Here is a 17,424-nt window from a genome sequence, read left to right on the forward strand (position 1 = left end):
ATTTATTACTTCAGTGGAATGCAAGAGAAATATTTTCCATCATTTCATTGATGCTGGTTAAGGCAACTCTGGAACAGAGAGTAGCAACAGAATTTTGTGACTTAACAATTATAGCCACACTGCCGGATTTAAATGCTGTGTCCTGAAATCTGTAACTGATTGAAAAGTGACTCTACAATTAGATTAGCAAATACTTGAACTAAATCTGAGTTGTTTCTCCTCTGCTAAGTGTAACAGTACATTCATTATCAGTGAGACATCTTTAAAAAAATCCTTTCCTTCTCTATCTCTCCTCCTCTTTCTTTTTATCTCTATCTTTACTCTTTCTCCTTACATGGTGCAATGAAATATACTGTCTGTGAATGAATATTCCCTGGGTCTTATAGTCTCAAATATGTAATGATTTCTTCTATAGATGGTATTGTTCTATCTTCCTTCCTAGAAGCAACAGCACAGCTATCTAGGTACAAAGCTTGCAAACAATGTTTACCTAAACAAAACACCTACATTCTGATGAGCAGACCCCCCCAGACTTACAGGACTGGAATAAACGTAGCTAGTTTTTAGAACAAAAAATCTATAATGCTTTAGGCCGCATTTTTAGCGTACATCTCCCCAAAAGAATCAACTGGATGTGATTTTGCCCATACTTTTTGAATCTGCGAAATAATGTTCCTGCTTAGATTTTCTCTGTTGTTACAAAGGCATACACTTAAATATAAGACCTGCTAATTACTGAGCTTATGAGCTTTCTGCTCACATTTTGAGCCTCTTACTGTTGAAGACTGCCAGGGAGTATATATTTTTTCTTCTTTCTGTAGCCTCTTGTAGAAGAGTTAATTTCAGAGGAAAATGGAAACTTTATGAGTAGTTTAGATTATGATTGACTGGAAGAGAAAGAGGAAGCTCAAATGGTTTTTCCCTCAAATATTTTTTTAATTCTTTAGGTGTATACTACTTCTGTTTTCCTGTTTTTAAGCTTTTGCAGCCATATTAAAATGTGTAAAAACATGACGATAGGAACCTGTAGGAAAACTGTTAGTACTTAATTTTTTTTTCATTATGTATTATGTTTATGTTTCCTTTGGGTGTGGGTGTCTTTTTTCCAACTTAAGAACGAAATGTGTCACAAAAACAGATGTAGTGAAAATAAACAAGAGAAGTTTCATTTCCTTTGGTGAACAAAGTTCATAATTAGCTTGAGAGTAGTTTTATGCAAGTTGTACCCTATCAAACAGTTCTGCTGACCACAGCTTTCTGGTTGGATTTATCACTACTGATAAAAGATCTGTGATGTCAGAGAAGAATTTTGCTACACAGAAAAGGGGGAAAGAGTGGGTCAAATGTAAGTAATATTGTATTCTAGATGTTACTCCTGCCAACAATTAATGGGGAAGTTCATATTATGAAGCACTGTTTACAGGCTGACATCTGGAGAACTTCTCAACTTGGATCATTTCCAGCCTGTAGATTTATGTACTATTCTTACTTCCTCCAACCTTTTCCTTAAATATTTCACTTTTCTACTTCGTACCATTCACTTAATTATCAATGAATGTGAATGATTCTGCTCTGTGACTTCTAGGACTCCAGACAGATATGAATGCTTTATAAAATACATATTCTGTGACTACCTTTTGTAATGTATACAAAGATGTACAAGAATTCAGAGTGATTTATTTCATTAAAGTAAAAATTCTATTGGCCTCTGACCCGAGAAGGCAGAATAGGTGCCCTCAGTAGAAACCCTTCAGAATGTAGTTCAAAAGAGCTTAGAGTTCTAATGGGAAAGATATTTTTTTTTCAGGCTACTGGTACCTGTCTGTCTGAGTATTTTTGCAAAATGATTGTCTACTGTGGTGTAAAGATTATATTTCCTAGCTGCAATCTAGTGAATATCTGTTTATGCCTTATCCAGTTTCTTGCCTAGCTGAGGGAAAGTTTAGCACTTTTTCTTGTTTTTATTCCTCCAGAATAACAATTGCCTTATTGTGGTCCTCACTACTTCCTGTGGGCAATCATAGCGTGTTGTCAAGTGTATTCATTTTATCATGAGGATGGGTACCTGTGCCAAGTGGATCAAGAACATTGAATTTGCCATTGAATTGAGTTTCGTTGGAAGAAGCAGGCACAACTTGTTTTTTCTGCAGGCTGGTGTGAATGAGGGTTCAGTCATTTTACCTAGCCCTGGGCATGGAAACAGTTTGAGGAATATAGTTCAGCAGATTCTATTAGTTCCTTCTGTTATAAAGTAATATTGGAAGAGGAAGACGTGAAAAGCAGTTGTACAATGACCTTGATCATGTAACCTTCATTGCACAAAATGTCACCATTGTATTGCTTTCTTGTCTTGTCATTTGTTTAAATAATTATTGCAGTAAGAATCCTGGGTGAAATTCAGGTCCTCTGAACACTATTCTCAGCACACTGAATATGTTCCTTAAGAAGTGATGTTTGTAGGACAAATAATACATAAAAGTTATTAGTATTTTTGTAGAAATGAAAAATAATTGCTACTCATAATACCGAAAATAATGATGTTACTATTGCTCTGTGTACTCTGCTTGGACTTTTTTTCTATCTAAAATAATCTGTGATTCGTAACATTTCAGTCTTGACTATTTTCTGTCAAGAAATTAAAATTATGGAGAAGGTGAATTTTGCTTTTAATTTTAGTACATTCTGATAGTATCTGTTGACAAGTAAATTTAACAAATCTAGCACATCAAAATCAAGAGCAGGAAGTCTTCCTTCCTTTTAGAAAGTAGTGTTATACCTAAGGGCAAACAGACCTTTTCCAGTTCTTATTCAGTTACTACCAGTATTGATGACTAATGAAGTACTTTGGCATCAAAAGTTGTCAGTTCTCAAGGCTGCATAAGTTACAGAATTTCAGACTTCAGAATGAGCCTTGTAAAAGTTTTTATTTCCATGTAGAAATTCAATAGACGCTAGCTGAATGAGTTTTTACTCATAATGTTAAAAATTTTATAAAACCTTTTAAAATGTATGATACCATTCTTAATAGTTCCTTTGCAGAAGAAACCTTAATTTGGCATTGTGTTTACAGATTTCTGTTTAACATGGTAGATTTTTATCTGAAGATAAGAATGAAAGATACCTAAATTGACTTTTAAAGCAGTGCTTCCATTTAACCAAATTGAGTTTACATTTTAGTCATAATTTGCAAATGTGAACAGAAGTATTCATTTACTGATACTTATTTTCATTTAGGATGTATGTAGGTTTATATTTAATGGTGTGCCCCACTGCTGTGGTATTTTAACGTGGCAACAGTTCTTTTATTTTCCATTTTCTCCTTCAGCTTCATAGCAGGATCCCTACACAGCTGAAGCTATCTTGGGCCATACACATTGTTGATAAATCCACTCCTCAACTTCCTTTCTAACAGAAAAGATTGGCTTGCTCTAGTCAAATGCAAATCCATAACGTGTCTTACAGTTTCTATTGGGGTGTATCTGGAACGTCTTATGTCTTCCTTAGAAATAAAGGATGCTGTATCAGTTCTTCAGTTGGTATGAATGAATGCCCTCACAATATTCACTGGAGCTGCCATACTGTACCCTAGCTAGACACTGTGGCACATTTCTGCAAGACATCGTGTGTTAGTGCTTCTGAAACTACTAGGGCAGCTGCAGCTCTCTTACCTGAGGCTGTAACATTATTTTTAATAGTTTTTTTATTAATTTGTTTTTTAAGGAGAGAACAACCTTGATATGCTGTTTGTAAATGCGTGCTTTCAGAAAGAAGTAAATAGATACATGCATTTGTACACTTGCTAGTGGTGGTCCTGTGAAAGAGATACAAACGTTTGTCCTGGACCAACAAAATATATAAATCAGAGCTAAATTTGAAAGCAGGTGACCATTTGCCTGTAGTCAATAATAGAGCCTCTGCAGCATTGTATTGGGTTTTAGATCAGGTGTTATTTTGAAATTGTTGAGGCTTCAACAAGAACTGCCCAGAATAGCTAAATATAAGATACAGAAATATTAATCATTTGACACATGGGAAGAGGTAGCATTCAAGCAGTCAATCATTCTTAATGCTTTAAAAAGCTCCTCCCTGCTTTGGACTCTGACAAGCTTAGCATGCAGACTGTGCTAGCAAAGCATTCATTGTAAGGTTATGGTTTTTGTTGTGAAACATAAGTACTTTCTCCAAAGTCTTGATCACAGCCTTTCAGAAAAGAATATCTTTACTCTGCTCCATAGAAAGCTACTGCAGTTGCCTTCAGGTTGTTTTACTACTAAATTGTCCCCCTTTTCTTATTTTAAACATAAGCATTTAAAGCCATTGTGCTCTCTGATGAACTACTAAGAAAAGCTGTATTGCAAAATACAAACAATCCATTATATCCTGTGTCCTAAGATCACTAATGAGTAAGGCACTGCAGTGTTACCCTACAGTGAAAGTATCCCTGTGTGTTCCTGTCTCTAGCATGTAGTAATTAAAGATACTGTATTTAATAACCCAACCAAAAAAATGTCACATTTAATTCTCTGTGGCAAGCTAACAATCTTTATAAGGTTTGTTGACTTTGTAAAGTTATTTCATTCACATAAAATTACTTTTATTACTGATCTAGCTCCCAGTAGTCTGATTTTTAACATAAACCACATTATTTCCAGCTTTTATGTGGAACCAGTTTTAAATATTCTATGGGTTTAATGCAGTCAGACTTTTTCTAAACTAACATCAGTGGCAGAGAGAAGTCATTAAGGCATAACCAGTGTTCTGAACAATGGTAATGGTTTTCTTTCACTTCACAGAAATTTCTTTTTTCTTGTTAAAGCTATTTCAGTTCTTGGGATTTCATGCCAGTTGATTTATCACCTCTTTTCCTTAATTGTGCACTGGTGAGTTTGTTTTGTTACATAAACACCTCATTAAGCTTCTTCCCTTTTCTACTAGGTGGCTGTGCTACAATCCCAGAGTCTGACTTAGAGGAACCAACAGGCTCCATGGCTGTGTTCACCAATCACAAGCCCACTGCAAAGCAGAAATCCAACACTGGTAAGAAAAGATATTTTGGTTTGCTCAGAGATACGTAACTTCTTTAAGAATGCTAGTGGATTCATCAAACAAATGGCATATATTTCAGGATTAGTTAGCATAATTTTCAAATTTTCTTTGTTTAATTGTGCAGTATATAGGAATTTCAATTAAGAATAGGTAAATAGCAGAAATCAGTTTTTGAATTAAGTAACTTTACAGTTGAGATGTTTTGTGCCACATAACACCTGAATGAGATTCTGTATGATTTTATTCATAACGTCTTTGAGAAAGGCAAAATGAAACTGAGGTCATATTGGTGTAATAAAGGGTTTTTTTTCTTGCAGTATGGTGGTTAGACTTTGTGCCAGCTGATTAAAATATAGTCATTACTTATCTTTTGTGGGAAGACTTCCTAGAATTTCAGAAAAAATATTATTGGATATAATAAAATTATAATGGCTGTAAAATATGCTGCATACAGTGGTGACACATTTTCTGGAAAGACTTCATGCTGCTGGGAACTGTGATATAGTGTTAACATATTTTAAAAGCAGTACTGTAAAGTAATGCATTGCAGTTTAATAAAGTGCCTGCTAAGCCCTCAGACTTAGACTACAGCAATTACCCATTCTGTCTACTAAGTTGTACCTTCTCTTCTTTTCTCTTGTTGTGTAATATATCTTCATGATTTTCCCTGTAATATTTGATTTTTAATACATTTCAGTGTTGATCATAAATCAGTTGTGTCATGTTTAGAAGAGACATAGAGGTTGCAAATATCAATATTCAGAAATAGATTATTAGAATTTCCTTATGCACCTGTAGAAAACACTTAATTATTTGTTTATAGTGCATCCAACTTCTTCTTTACCTGGCTAATTCTTTCACATAGGTGCAAGGTACGCGTGTAATTGAAACACGCAGTTAAATGCAATGGCATGGTTTACCTGAGCAATGAGAGAAAGATACCTTCTGCAGCAGTGTATGCAGGATGCTCTGAAAATGATACCTGCTTTATTATGTTGGCCCACAGCGTAAGAGGTGGATGTGGGTGGTATGGGAGTAGAGATTGAACCTGCAGACAAATATCCTGTAATATTTTGTTGCTGTGTGAAAGATGGCTGCAGAGGGGCAGTCTGACCAAGTGGCATCTGACATGGAAGCAAAAGTGTGTCATTGATTTCTCTATGTGGAAAAAAATGTACCCACTGACATTCATTGATGCTTGTTGAATGTTTATGAAGATCGATCAGTGGATGTGAGCACTGTCGTGGTGAGTGGTGAATTTCAGCAGTAGTGGTGGTGTAGACAGCGACGCTGGTGCAGATTTTGACAAGCACGGCACACAGGCTTTTGTTCATGGCTGGCAAAAATGTGTATCTAGTGATAGTGACTTGAAAAACAGTGTTTTTTAGCTGAAAATTGACTCAGTGAAATTAGTATTGTTGTGCTCTTTGTTGTATTTCCATGATAATAAACAGGTGGCATTACTTTTGGATCAGTTGCCACCACAGTGTAACTTAAAACTCCAGAATCTGCTCACTAAAACAGCTTGAAACTTCCAGTGAAGGCCTAGAGCTTTGGCTTTTCCAGAGTGCTAATTAATTGTAGTCCACCTGGACTTTGGGTCAAAAGAAGCTGTCATGTTGGCATGTGTATTGCTTAACCTTTGTCACATTTATTAAGTACTGGTAATGCAGAAGTATATCATCTTCATTATTTAGGATACAATCCTGATAAAATTCTGACTTCAGGCAACTGCACTAAACAAGAGCATATGGCAGGCATTCTCTCCTCGTTGTCTGATGCTCCACTTTTCTGATCAAGCATGTGAGGCAGTAATTTAGAGTGTTTCGGTGTTCTTCAGGAGATAGCATTCTGTGTTGAAATAATCTGATTGCTGAAAAATAAAGTTATCAAGAAAGGAAAAGGGTAGAGGTGTGTTAATGAACTCCAGAAACAGTGGCACACTGACCTGTGTATCCTACTGTAGATTATAGCCCATGATTAAAAAAAAAAAAAAAAAGACTTGCATCGCAGCATCACACAACTGGCTGCTGTTGCTTTGTAGCTTTCTATGAAAGGCAGAATTTAAATTTAAATAAATCTTTAGGTTTACAGACTTGTGTTTTACTAATGAATTTAATTCATTCACAGTAAGAATGACTGCCATCTGCCAGTTAGTGCTGCAGTGTAGAGAGAACCTAGAATGTTTGCCACTGAGCTGTCTGGAAAGTCTAATTGCTACAAGTGTAAGAGCCAAGGGAGCTACTTAAACCATAAGGTAACACTAGGCATGAAATCACAGTGTTGCAGTGTTTTTCTGTACATGATATTTTTGGCCCGAGTTCTTGCTCAGACACCAGAGACTGCAGCAAGAGCATAGTGAATATGCTGTGCTCTCAAAGGATATTTGTTATCTTGTGCGTGTGTGTGTGTGTGTGTATATATATGACTTTTCATTTAATTAAGCTATGCAGAACCAATAAGAGAAAATGAAAGAGAGAAAAATAAAAATTATTTTTCTTGGTAGATCTTTTATTTCCTGGGAGAGGTGATTATAAATTGAGAGGTTTTATTTTCTTCTTGTAGATGGTATCTGTTACTCGTACAAAGGTAATTCTACAGTGCAAAATTAATGCTGGCCAGGTTTCTGCCTTTACTCAGTGCACTTCATAGGGCTGTGTCAGTTCCATTGATATGCTGTTTGTGAACTTGGACACAATAGTGGAGACAGTGTGGCTGTGTCTGCTCAGGTCAGGTGGTGGATGGCAGGACATTCAGTGAGAGGCCTCCTGTCTGGTTCGCAGAAACCCATATGGTGCCTTGAAGCTGAGAGAAGGCGGCTCTGGAGCATGTATGTTATGAGGAGCAGCTGAGTAAACTAGGATTGTTTAATCTGGAGAAGTGGAGGCTCAGGGGTGACTCTATTGCTCTCTACAGCCACCTGAAGGGAGGTGGCCTCTTTTCCCAGGTAGCTAGTGATGAGAGGTAGTGGCTTCAAGACGTGCAGGAAGTTCAGGTTGGATATTAGGAAGAACACCTTCTCAGAAAGAGCAGTGATACATTGGAGTGGACTGCCTAGGGAAGTGGTGGAGTCATTGTCCCTGGCAGTGTTCAAGAAACCTGTAGATGTGGTGTTTAGGGATGTTGTTTAGTGGACGATATTGTTGGTAGGAAGACAGTGTAGGGTGGATAATTCAAAAGGATGGAATTCAGAGGAGATATCACAGAGGATGGTATATTTCCGTAAGGCTTTATATAGATGGTACACAGGCTACTGGTAAATAAAGGGTGGCTCACCTTTTATGATGGTTGAGGCTTGCTGATGACTCCAAACAGGAGGGATCTCCAACAAGAGATCCTTCCCTGGTGGTGGTCAGCCCTTAAATGGGGTCTGGGAGAGGTGGAGCCAGACTCCACCCCTTTCAATCACATGGGTACATTACCTTCACCTGTGCTCCTGCAGCTGACTCAGTGCTTGCCTCAGGTGATCAATCAGTGGTTCAGGCTGTGATTCAACAGTTCCCATACAGACAGTTGGACTAGATGATCTTAGAGGCCTTTTCCAACCTTCACGATTCTATGATTTGATACATCTGAGCAGGAAATATGAAAATAAACATCTCTAGCAATAGATTTGCGTTCATATGTGAAGATGGAAATCACAGGAATAAAATGAGTTCATCAAGTTAGAGTATTCCAATGAATTCTGTAGGTCACTGGAGAACATCAGCACTGAAACTAGTAGACTACCATCCACCAAACTTGTGAGAAGTGTGTTTATGTACTTGCTCCATCTGGTGCCTGACCAAATCTTAGCAGCACAATTTTGTACAGGTTAAAATGTGTTAACAGTTATACACGGTCTAGTGCAGAAAAGTAGTGTAGGCGCCTTAGTAAGGAACACCTGTATTTCATCACGAGAAAAAAGGATAAACTCTGATTTCTCCCACTGATATGGCTTGCTAGATTACAACAAAACTGAAGCAGTTTTCAGTAGCAATAGAAAAGCAAAACAGAGCAAAGTATCTTATCTACTGGAAAGAAACATAATGCTTGAATTGCAAATTGTCTCAGCAGGAAACGTTGAGGTTCCTCATTGAGAAAGTAACAAGAATACTCTCTGAGGTGCTGTGCTGGGACTTCCTGATTTATAGTTAAATAGAAAAGTACTGTTGAGGAGGTTGGAAGACAGAGGAGAAATGCACTAAAGAGGAAACGTCAGGAGGAAGAGAAGTCCTGAATTCTATGCCAGACTGAGATCTCTTTCAGTGTATTTACAGTATTACTGCTGTGATGACTGCTTGCACAGACAATGTTCCAGTTAGCCTTGAGATGGCTAACTCCGTTACTGTCTGCAACCTACCTGTGATGGAATGGCATGGAGCCCTGGCACCTGAATTTGCCAACACTCTTAAGTAAATACAATTTGGTTTACATTGAATTGAACTCTTGCTTCTAATAAATATCGGATCTTGCTGATTTCTTGCTATTTAGAAGTGTGTGATGTACAGAGGTGGGTGTCAGTCACTGTGTTATATACTAGCATGCTCTTTGAGCATCAATCAGATTATCTTATGAGAGGGAATTAATGGTATTTTCTTTTTACTACTGGAATAGTTAATGTTGATTTTTTTTCACCCTCATCCAAATATGGTATGATTCCATACTAAAGAATAAGATAAAGTTCATGATATTTGGAAATGAATGCAATTAGTGCAGTTGTATGACCAGTTTCTTGCCAACAGCTTTTGCTTTGAGTGAGTACAAAAATGCTTGCTTGAACATTCTCCATCTCTATGAATGAAAAATAATAATTCTTCTTACTTACCCCCTCTAGTCACTGGGTCTATGTGAATTACACTTTCAGGGTAACTTTGATCTTGATGTTTTGGTTAGAGTGAGGACAAAGTAGCACAGGTTTCATCTTGGACTGCAAAAGCGTGGTAGGGAATTGAATGTGAACTGAAGTTCTGAGTGCACTGAAGTCTCTGTTGCAACATCATTACTTTTTCCATGAGCTTACAGCTACAATAACAATACAGATATGCTGACCTCTATTGCAATCATTAGTACAAATTCAGGGAATGTAGACTCTCGTGCCAGTGCTATAGACTTCCTTTCTGTTTGTTGTGATCTATCTGTTATCTTCCATTTTCTTCTTTACAAATTTTGGTTTTCTTACCACAATTGCAGTCTGCTTGAGACAATTAATGGTTTGATTTCAAGAATTTTGTTATTTTTTTATGGTCTAGAAGGTAAGTTTTCAGTAGTATTCTGAACATCTCCATTCTCAAGTTCTAAACTATTTCTGATAGAGTGAGTTGGAAGTGTTGTTTGTAGAAAATAAATATAAAGGAGTTCTTGTACATGCTATGTATTTGTCATATGCTACTTCATATGCTACTATTTATGCTTCATATGCTACTGCTGCATGCACATTACTATGAAAGAATTACCTAGGCTGTATTTTTAATCCTATATTCTCATTCAATATTTTAGATATAAAAAGTTTGCTCTTTCATAAGTAATGAGTTATATGTCAGTGTATCGTGAGTAAGTCCAAGAAGCTGTTGGAAAACAAGATGAAAAATTAGTGTGAATCAGAGAATGGTTGGACTGAAAAATATATCTTTGCCATTGTTTGTTTGTTCATTTATTTATTTATTTTGGTGTAGTGCAATAGTACAGATCACTTTGCAATTGACTTAGTTGATCAGAATTTTACAACACTGGGAGACAGATTTGTCAGGTTTAATGTTGTGCAGCTGTAGGAATTTTCACAACATGTAGGACTTTATTTTCCTGGCAGAATTTTTTCACTGTAAGCCAGTAAATCTATTCCATAAATGATCTATCTAAACAAAGAAAGTCTTAAAGATTTTAGGGAAATATGTGCCTGACTTCACTGTAATAATTCAGAATAACCATTGTGTCTTTCTGAGAGAGTAACAGAGACGATGGGCTGGTATTTACATTTATTGCTTAAGCACAGATATTTCAGAGAAGCTGTTAATCAGAACAAAGCTTTGGCATTTGCACTCGCTACTGTGCCATCACTGTTTTTAGATAAATTCTTTGTGTTTTGGTGTTTTTAGATAACTTGAATATTAAAATTCAAAGTTCTTATCTTGTATGTTTATATTTACTAAATTTATTCTCATAGTTTAATACTTACTGCATCTAAGACCAAAAACAACAACAACAAAAAAAAACCAACAAAAAAAACCCACCCAACCTCAGCATTTATAGTTATGTAATCTAATGGATTTTAAATTTAATTTGCAGAAAATTCATTATTACTTTAGATAAAATACACAGCTATACAGAAATGATTGTGAAGTTGAGCTATAAACTCTAGTAAAACCACATTTTGAACTGAATTTTTTAAAGATCCTCAGAAGTTGCTCCCAGACATTGCACAGTTGCATATCTTTTCTTACAAGCTTTACTGATTGTATTTTAGTTGTTGTTTTATGTTACATTGTCTACAGAAATGTATGATAATTTCCATGTTGTTGTTGTGGGTGCAGCTTAGGAGGATTCTACAACTTTAGTTTTCTAATCTAAGATTACTGTCCTTAAAGTGCCTAGATAATTTCAGGAACCATTACACGATTCCAGTCCGCAGAGATACTTGTTTACTACAACCTTATGTAAACAATTCTTAGGAAATAAAATTGGAACATTTTTGTTTGAAGTGTCTAATGATTCATTTAAATGTAGGTATTCACTTAATATTTTCTTGTAAATCATCATTTGTATGATACACAACTGTGTGGAACTGCAATCTACAGAGTAACTTATCAAAAAATGATGTAAAATAAAGTTTCTGATACAGTTTCATTTTTTTTATTATAGAAAGGAATATTAAACATTTGGATTTGTACAAACAATTCAAGAGTTTTGAAATGTAAATTGTTACCAACTAGCCACTGAGTCTTTTCATCTTTGTACTATACCTTTCTTATTATTATCAGTTGCCTACACAAATGAGCAGAGAGACATCCTTGATTTTGTTTTAAAGTGTTTAAACATGCTATAAAAAACTGTAAAAATCTACCAAAATTTATATTTGGTTTAGTTCATATTTACTATAGAACTAATAACCACAGTTAACTTTCTACGGTATATAAAGTACAGGTTGCCTTACTGTTATTGTAGCTATCAAATTTACTACACTGATAGTTATTTGGATACTGATATTCTTGAACATAATAGTAGAAGTATTTTCAAATTATGTAGTCAAGCAGTTAACTTTTTCAAGTTAAGTCAGTGTAGTAGAGCAGAAATCAATCCTAGCAGTATTTTACATCAAAATAAGTAGGAGGAAGACGTATAAATTAAGCTAAAGATTATTTTGGAAAAAAATGTACATGCTCTTTAGATTACGGTTTTGTGCCTATGAGCTTTGAAAATGGTCAGTTGAATGAATCATTCAGTATCATTCTCAGAGCAGATTTCTCAGCGCTCCATGGCCATGGTTTTGAACCAGTATTGTCTGAAGCTTGGCTACTCTATACTCATGACAAAAGTGTAGTTAGAACAGTTCTGATTACAGTTGTAGCCTATGGAAATCATCAAGGGACCAACTACTGAAATTCATCTAAAGTCAGAAGGATTTATTGTGTCTCTGACAGTCTGAGTCAGTTTCGAGCTTTTTGGAAGTTGAGTTGCAACACTATTTTGTCCTTGAACTAATTAAGAGTCAAGTCTGTACTCGAGCCACAAACAAATCTGGCTTAAAATGCTGAAATCTGTGACAGCTGCAGGTAAGTGAAAGCTCCTTCAAGACAGCCTTATTAGAAGTCCACTTTCTCATTTCCCACTGTAGTACTGTTGAGACTACATCCTTGTCTTTTTCTGTACAGACATTGTTATCTAAAATGAATACTGGGAGCCTGCAGCTGGGCGTACCTAATACTTTAAAATTGCTAAGCTAATTGTTTCCACAAGAAAAGGTGCAAAGAAAATCCATGGACTACAAAAAGCCTATTTTTCTTGAGAGAGTTGAAGAGATTTATGGAGGTTTTCTTTTCCACAGAGTCTGTTTTTCTAAAGAGCAGTACAGCTTAAGAGATTAATGTGAGAATTCCTTCATTAAGTCAATACCAACTGAGTGCAATTTCTCCTTTAGTAGGAGCCTGTATATACATCACCTGTGAAATGTAGTATTACACATGAGTAAGTAGCAAGTCTTATTTTTATTCTATTTGAAGTTTTGACTATACTATGAGGGCTTTTATGGAAGCAGTGCTTCCCATTTTACTGTGTCTGCCCAGCATGTTAGAGGTGAATGTTGGTGGTATGGCAGTAGGGTCTGAACCTTTCCTCCAATATTCCATTACATTTTGTTGATATGTGACAGATGGCAGCAGAGGAATGGTCTGACAAAATGGCATCTATCATGGACGTGTTTATGACTCTTGTTCATGGCTGGCAAAAATGCATAACTAGCAGTAATGACTGTGTTGAAAAACAGTGGTTTTTAACTGAGAGTTTGCTCTAGAAATAGTGTTATTGTGGTCTTTGTATCTGTTTTAATTTCCATGGAGATAAATATGAAGCATTACTTTCAGAGCAGCTTATATGCAGTTGGTCTTCAGATTCCAGCAATGCCTCTGATCTGATTTAAAAAAATCCCCAGGTCTCTACTAAACTATTACCTACAGGAGATGAGTATAAGCAAAATATGAAGCCAGTCCTTTCCCAATTGATGATCATGTCTCCTATACTTTCTTGATAGTCTTTGAGAAATATAAAGGCATCCAGGCTGTTGTGGTTTCTAATGAGATATTATTTAAAAGTTAAATAATAAAAGGGTAGAGAAATATTATTCAAATGCCCACTTAGTATTCCTGGCCAAGAAGGATTTTGTGACTGCCAGGAATTTTTATTAAATTTGGGTCAGCTGTTCATGGCCATGGAAAACAATGTTGGCAGGCGTAAGACAATGCAGATACTTCTTGCTTCCACCATTCATCTTCATATAAAAGAGGGAATTGAAAAGATGTTCAATAGCACAAAACAAAACCAAATACTCCACTTTAAGGCTCTTTGTGCTTCTGAAAAACTCTACTGAAAGGTTGAGGAAATCTTGAAAATTCACTGTGCTCTCTAAGCATTTGTTTACCTGATGGTGGAAACTTGGGCTTGGAGTTGTATGGTTTATGTTATATAACTAAGACTACAGAACAATCGCTACTTCCATCCTTATCTTTGAGTCTCACTGTCTTTCTCAGAATTTGGAAGTTAGTACTAATGTAATGATTTGACATACCGTATGAGTATTAGTTAAATGCAGAATGAGGCTGTAAAATGGTTTTCCAGCTCTTTTTTTTACAGGTTACACAAAATGCCAAGACTCACTTTGTAGCTTGTCAACACTGGCTACCAAAGGGAGATTAGGTCTAGGTCTTTAGGAACTTTTGCTGGAAAAAAAAGACATTGTGGATGCATTAGAGTTTTTTTTTCCAAAATAATTTCTTTTAGAATTAATGTTGGTGTCTCATGCCCCTTTCCCCACTCTCAATTCCAAAAGGCAGCCATCCACACTATGAGCTAATGCCTTAAATTTTCTTCAGAAAAAGAGAAAAGAGTGTTTTTGAGATACAAGATTGCATGAAAACACCTGAAACTGCTATTATCAGTTCTCCCCCAGGGCTGACTCTGCAACCTCTCTTAAAATAAGAGTTTTGAATGGAAACATTGAATCTTCTAAAGAAATACTGGCATGTCTGATATGAGGGAGCACATTCCCACGTGCTCTTTGTTGGAGATTGTTACTGGAATTGCTAATAGATTTTTCATGCCGTTTTATGGAGATTACCAGTGCCATTATAGGCTACTTAGGACTGTATAATCACCAAGGTTGGAAAAGATCTTTAAGGCCATCTAGTCCAATTGTCTACATACCACCAATGTGGGCCACTAAACCATGTCCCTTAGAATAACATCTGAACTTTTCTTGAATACCTCCAGGGACAGTGACACCATCACCTCCCTGGGTGGCTCATTGCAATGCATCGCCACTTTTTCTGAGAAGATTTTCCTAATATCCAACCTGAACCTACCCTGGCACGACTTGAGTCCATTCCATGTCCTATTGCTGTTACCTGGGAGAAGAGGCTGACCTCCATCTCTCCACAAACTCCTTTCAGGGAGTTGTAGAGAGCAATAAAGTCTTCCCTGAGCCTTCTCCAGACAATCCCAGTTTCCTCAGCTACTCCCCTAAAACTTGTGCTCCAGTCCCTTCATCAGCTTCATTACCCTTCTCTACAGATGCTCGATGTCTTTCTTGTAGTGAGGAGCCCAAAGCTGAACACAGTACTCAAGATGCAGCCTCCCCAAATGTGAGTACAGAGGGACAATCACCTCGTTACTCCTTCTGGCTGTGCTATTTCTGATATGAGTCAGGATACCATTGGCCTTCTTTGCCATCTGAGCACACTGCTGGCTTGTGTTCACCCATGCATTGACTAACACCCCCAGGACCTTTTAGTCTGTACAGTCTTCCAGCCACTCTGCCCCAAGCCTGTAGCATTGCACAGGGTTGTTATGACTGAATTGCAGGACTGGGCACTTAATCTTGTTGAATTTCATCCCATTGGCTTCAGCCCAGTGATCCCTTTGAAGACCTTTCCTACCCTCAGGTAGATCAGCAACGCCTCCTAACTTGTCATCTGCAAACTCACTGAGAATGCACTTAATCCTCTTGTCCAGATTACTAATATTGACCTTAGGGAACACTATTTCTGACCAGTCTCCAACTGGATTTAACTCCGTTCACTGGCCCTCCAGCCAGTACTTAACAGTCAAAGACTGTCCAAATAATAGGCTGCTACCTTCCCCGGGAGAGTACTGTGGGGGACAGGGCCAAAGGCTTTGCTTAAGTCTAGGCCAACTATGTCAACAGCCTTTCCCTCATCCACCAGGCTGGTCACCTGGTCATAGAAGGAGATGTAAGAGACTATTATTATTTTATACCATTGCCTCAAAGTTTGCTGATGAACATGTCCGAACATGTCCAAGCTAGTCCTGGGCAAGGGTTGTGAAATCCTTTGTCTAAGGGACAAGCAGATGGGCGTGTCCTGGGACAATGAAAGAGAAAAGCTGCAGCTCAATGGCCGCTGAACACTCTTTTGTGTGGTACTCATCTCCGTGGGGAGATAGCCATCAATACTGTTAAGACAGTATCTGCCTTCCCCATCTCCCTAGTCAACATTGGTAATAAACTGGTCGGACCAACATTTGAACCGTTGTTTCTTAATCTCACACCGGGTATATACATAATCTAAGAACCTCATCTCCCTCCTATATATTGGAGCATGACAGGAGATGAGGTTGGTCAGGCAGGACCTGCCTTTCATGAACCCATGGTGCTTGGGCCTGATCCCTCAGTTGGTCCTGTAAGTGCCATGTGATCTCCCTGAAGACAGTATGTAACCATAACCTTCTCTGGCACCAAGGTCAGGCTGACAGGGCTGTTGTTCCCCAGATCCTCCTTATGACCCTTCTTGTAGATAAGAATCACATTGGCAAGTCTCCAGTCTTCTGGAATCTCTCCAGTTGACCAGGAACACTGATGGTGGAAAGTGGCTTGGTAGTCATCTCTGCCAGTTTCCTCAGCACCCTGGTGTGGATCCCATCTGGCCCCATAGACTTGTGACAGTGCAGATGGAATAGTAGGACTCTGTTTCCACCTGAACCATGGGGGGTTTATTCTGTTCCTCATCCCAGACTTCCAGGTCAAGAGGTAGAATACCCCAAGGATAATTGGTATGACTTTTGAAGACAGATGTAAAGGAGGCATTGAGAACCTTTGCCTTTTCCTTATCCTCAGTGGTCACATTCCCCATCACATCCAGTAGAGGATGGAGGTTCTCCTTATCCCTTCTCTTATTACTAATCTATTTGTAGAAATATTTTGTTGTCTTTTACTATGGTGGCCAGGTTGAAGTCAAGTAGGGCTTTTGTCTTAATAATCTTCTCCCTGCATATCCTAACAACTTCTTGTACTGTCTCCTTCAAAAGGAGATAGACCCTTTTTCTCCCAGAGTCTCAGCAAAAGTTCCCTGTTCATCCACACTGGTCTTCTTCCCAACTGGCTCTTACAGCAGAAGTGAACAGCCCGTGCTGTTAAGACTTCCTGCCCATGCCTTTAGGACTTCATTCTCAAGGAGCAACCAGCTTTCCTGTAACCCTTTACCCTTCAGAACAGACTCACAAGGGATTCTCCCTACTACTGACCAGCCTCTGGAAGTTCAAAGTCCAGCCTCTGGAAGTCCAAGGTAGTAGTTTTGCTGACCTCACTCCTGACTTCACGAAGAATAGAGAACTCTACCATTTTGTGGTCTCTCTGTTCAAGACAGCTCTTGACCTCCATATCTTCCACCAGTTCTT

General features: G+C 37.6%; 1 protein-coding gene across 1 annotated transcript in view; it reads left to right on the plus strand.

Annotated features, from left to right (window-relative positions):
- BBS9 (Bardet-Biedl syndrome 9) overlaps positions 1-17,424 on the plus strand; it is a 278,937-nt gene that overhangs the window by 164,029 nt on the left and 97,484 nt on the right. Inside the window, exon 21 of the mRNA XM_065752711.1 lies at positions 4,936-5,037. Coding sequence (XP_065608783.1) covers positions 4,936-5,037 — 102 coding nt within the window. The remainder of the gene's footprint in view (positions 1-4,935; positions 5,038-17,424) is intronic.

This window comes from Cyrtonyx montezumae, unplaced genomic scaffold (genome assembly GCF_038088225.1).
Source record: "Cyrtonyx montezumae isolate F1298 unplaced genomic scaffold, pur_monq_1.0 scaffold_8, whole genome shotgun sequence".
In the NCBI taxonomy this organism is placed as follows: domain Eukaryota; kingdom Metazoa; phylum Chordata; class Aves; order Galliformes; family Odontophoridae; genus Cyrtonyx; species Cyrtonyx montezumae.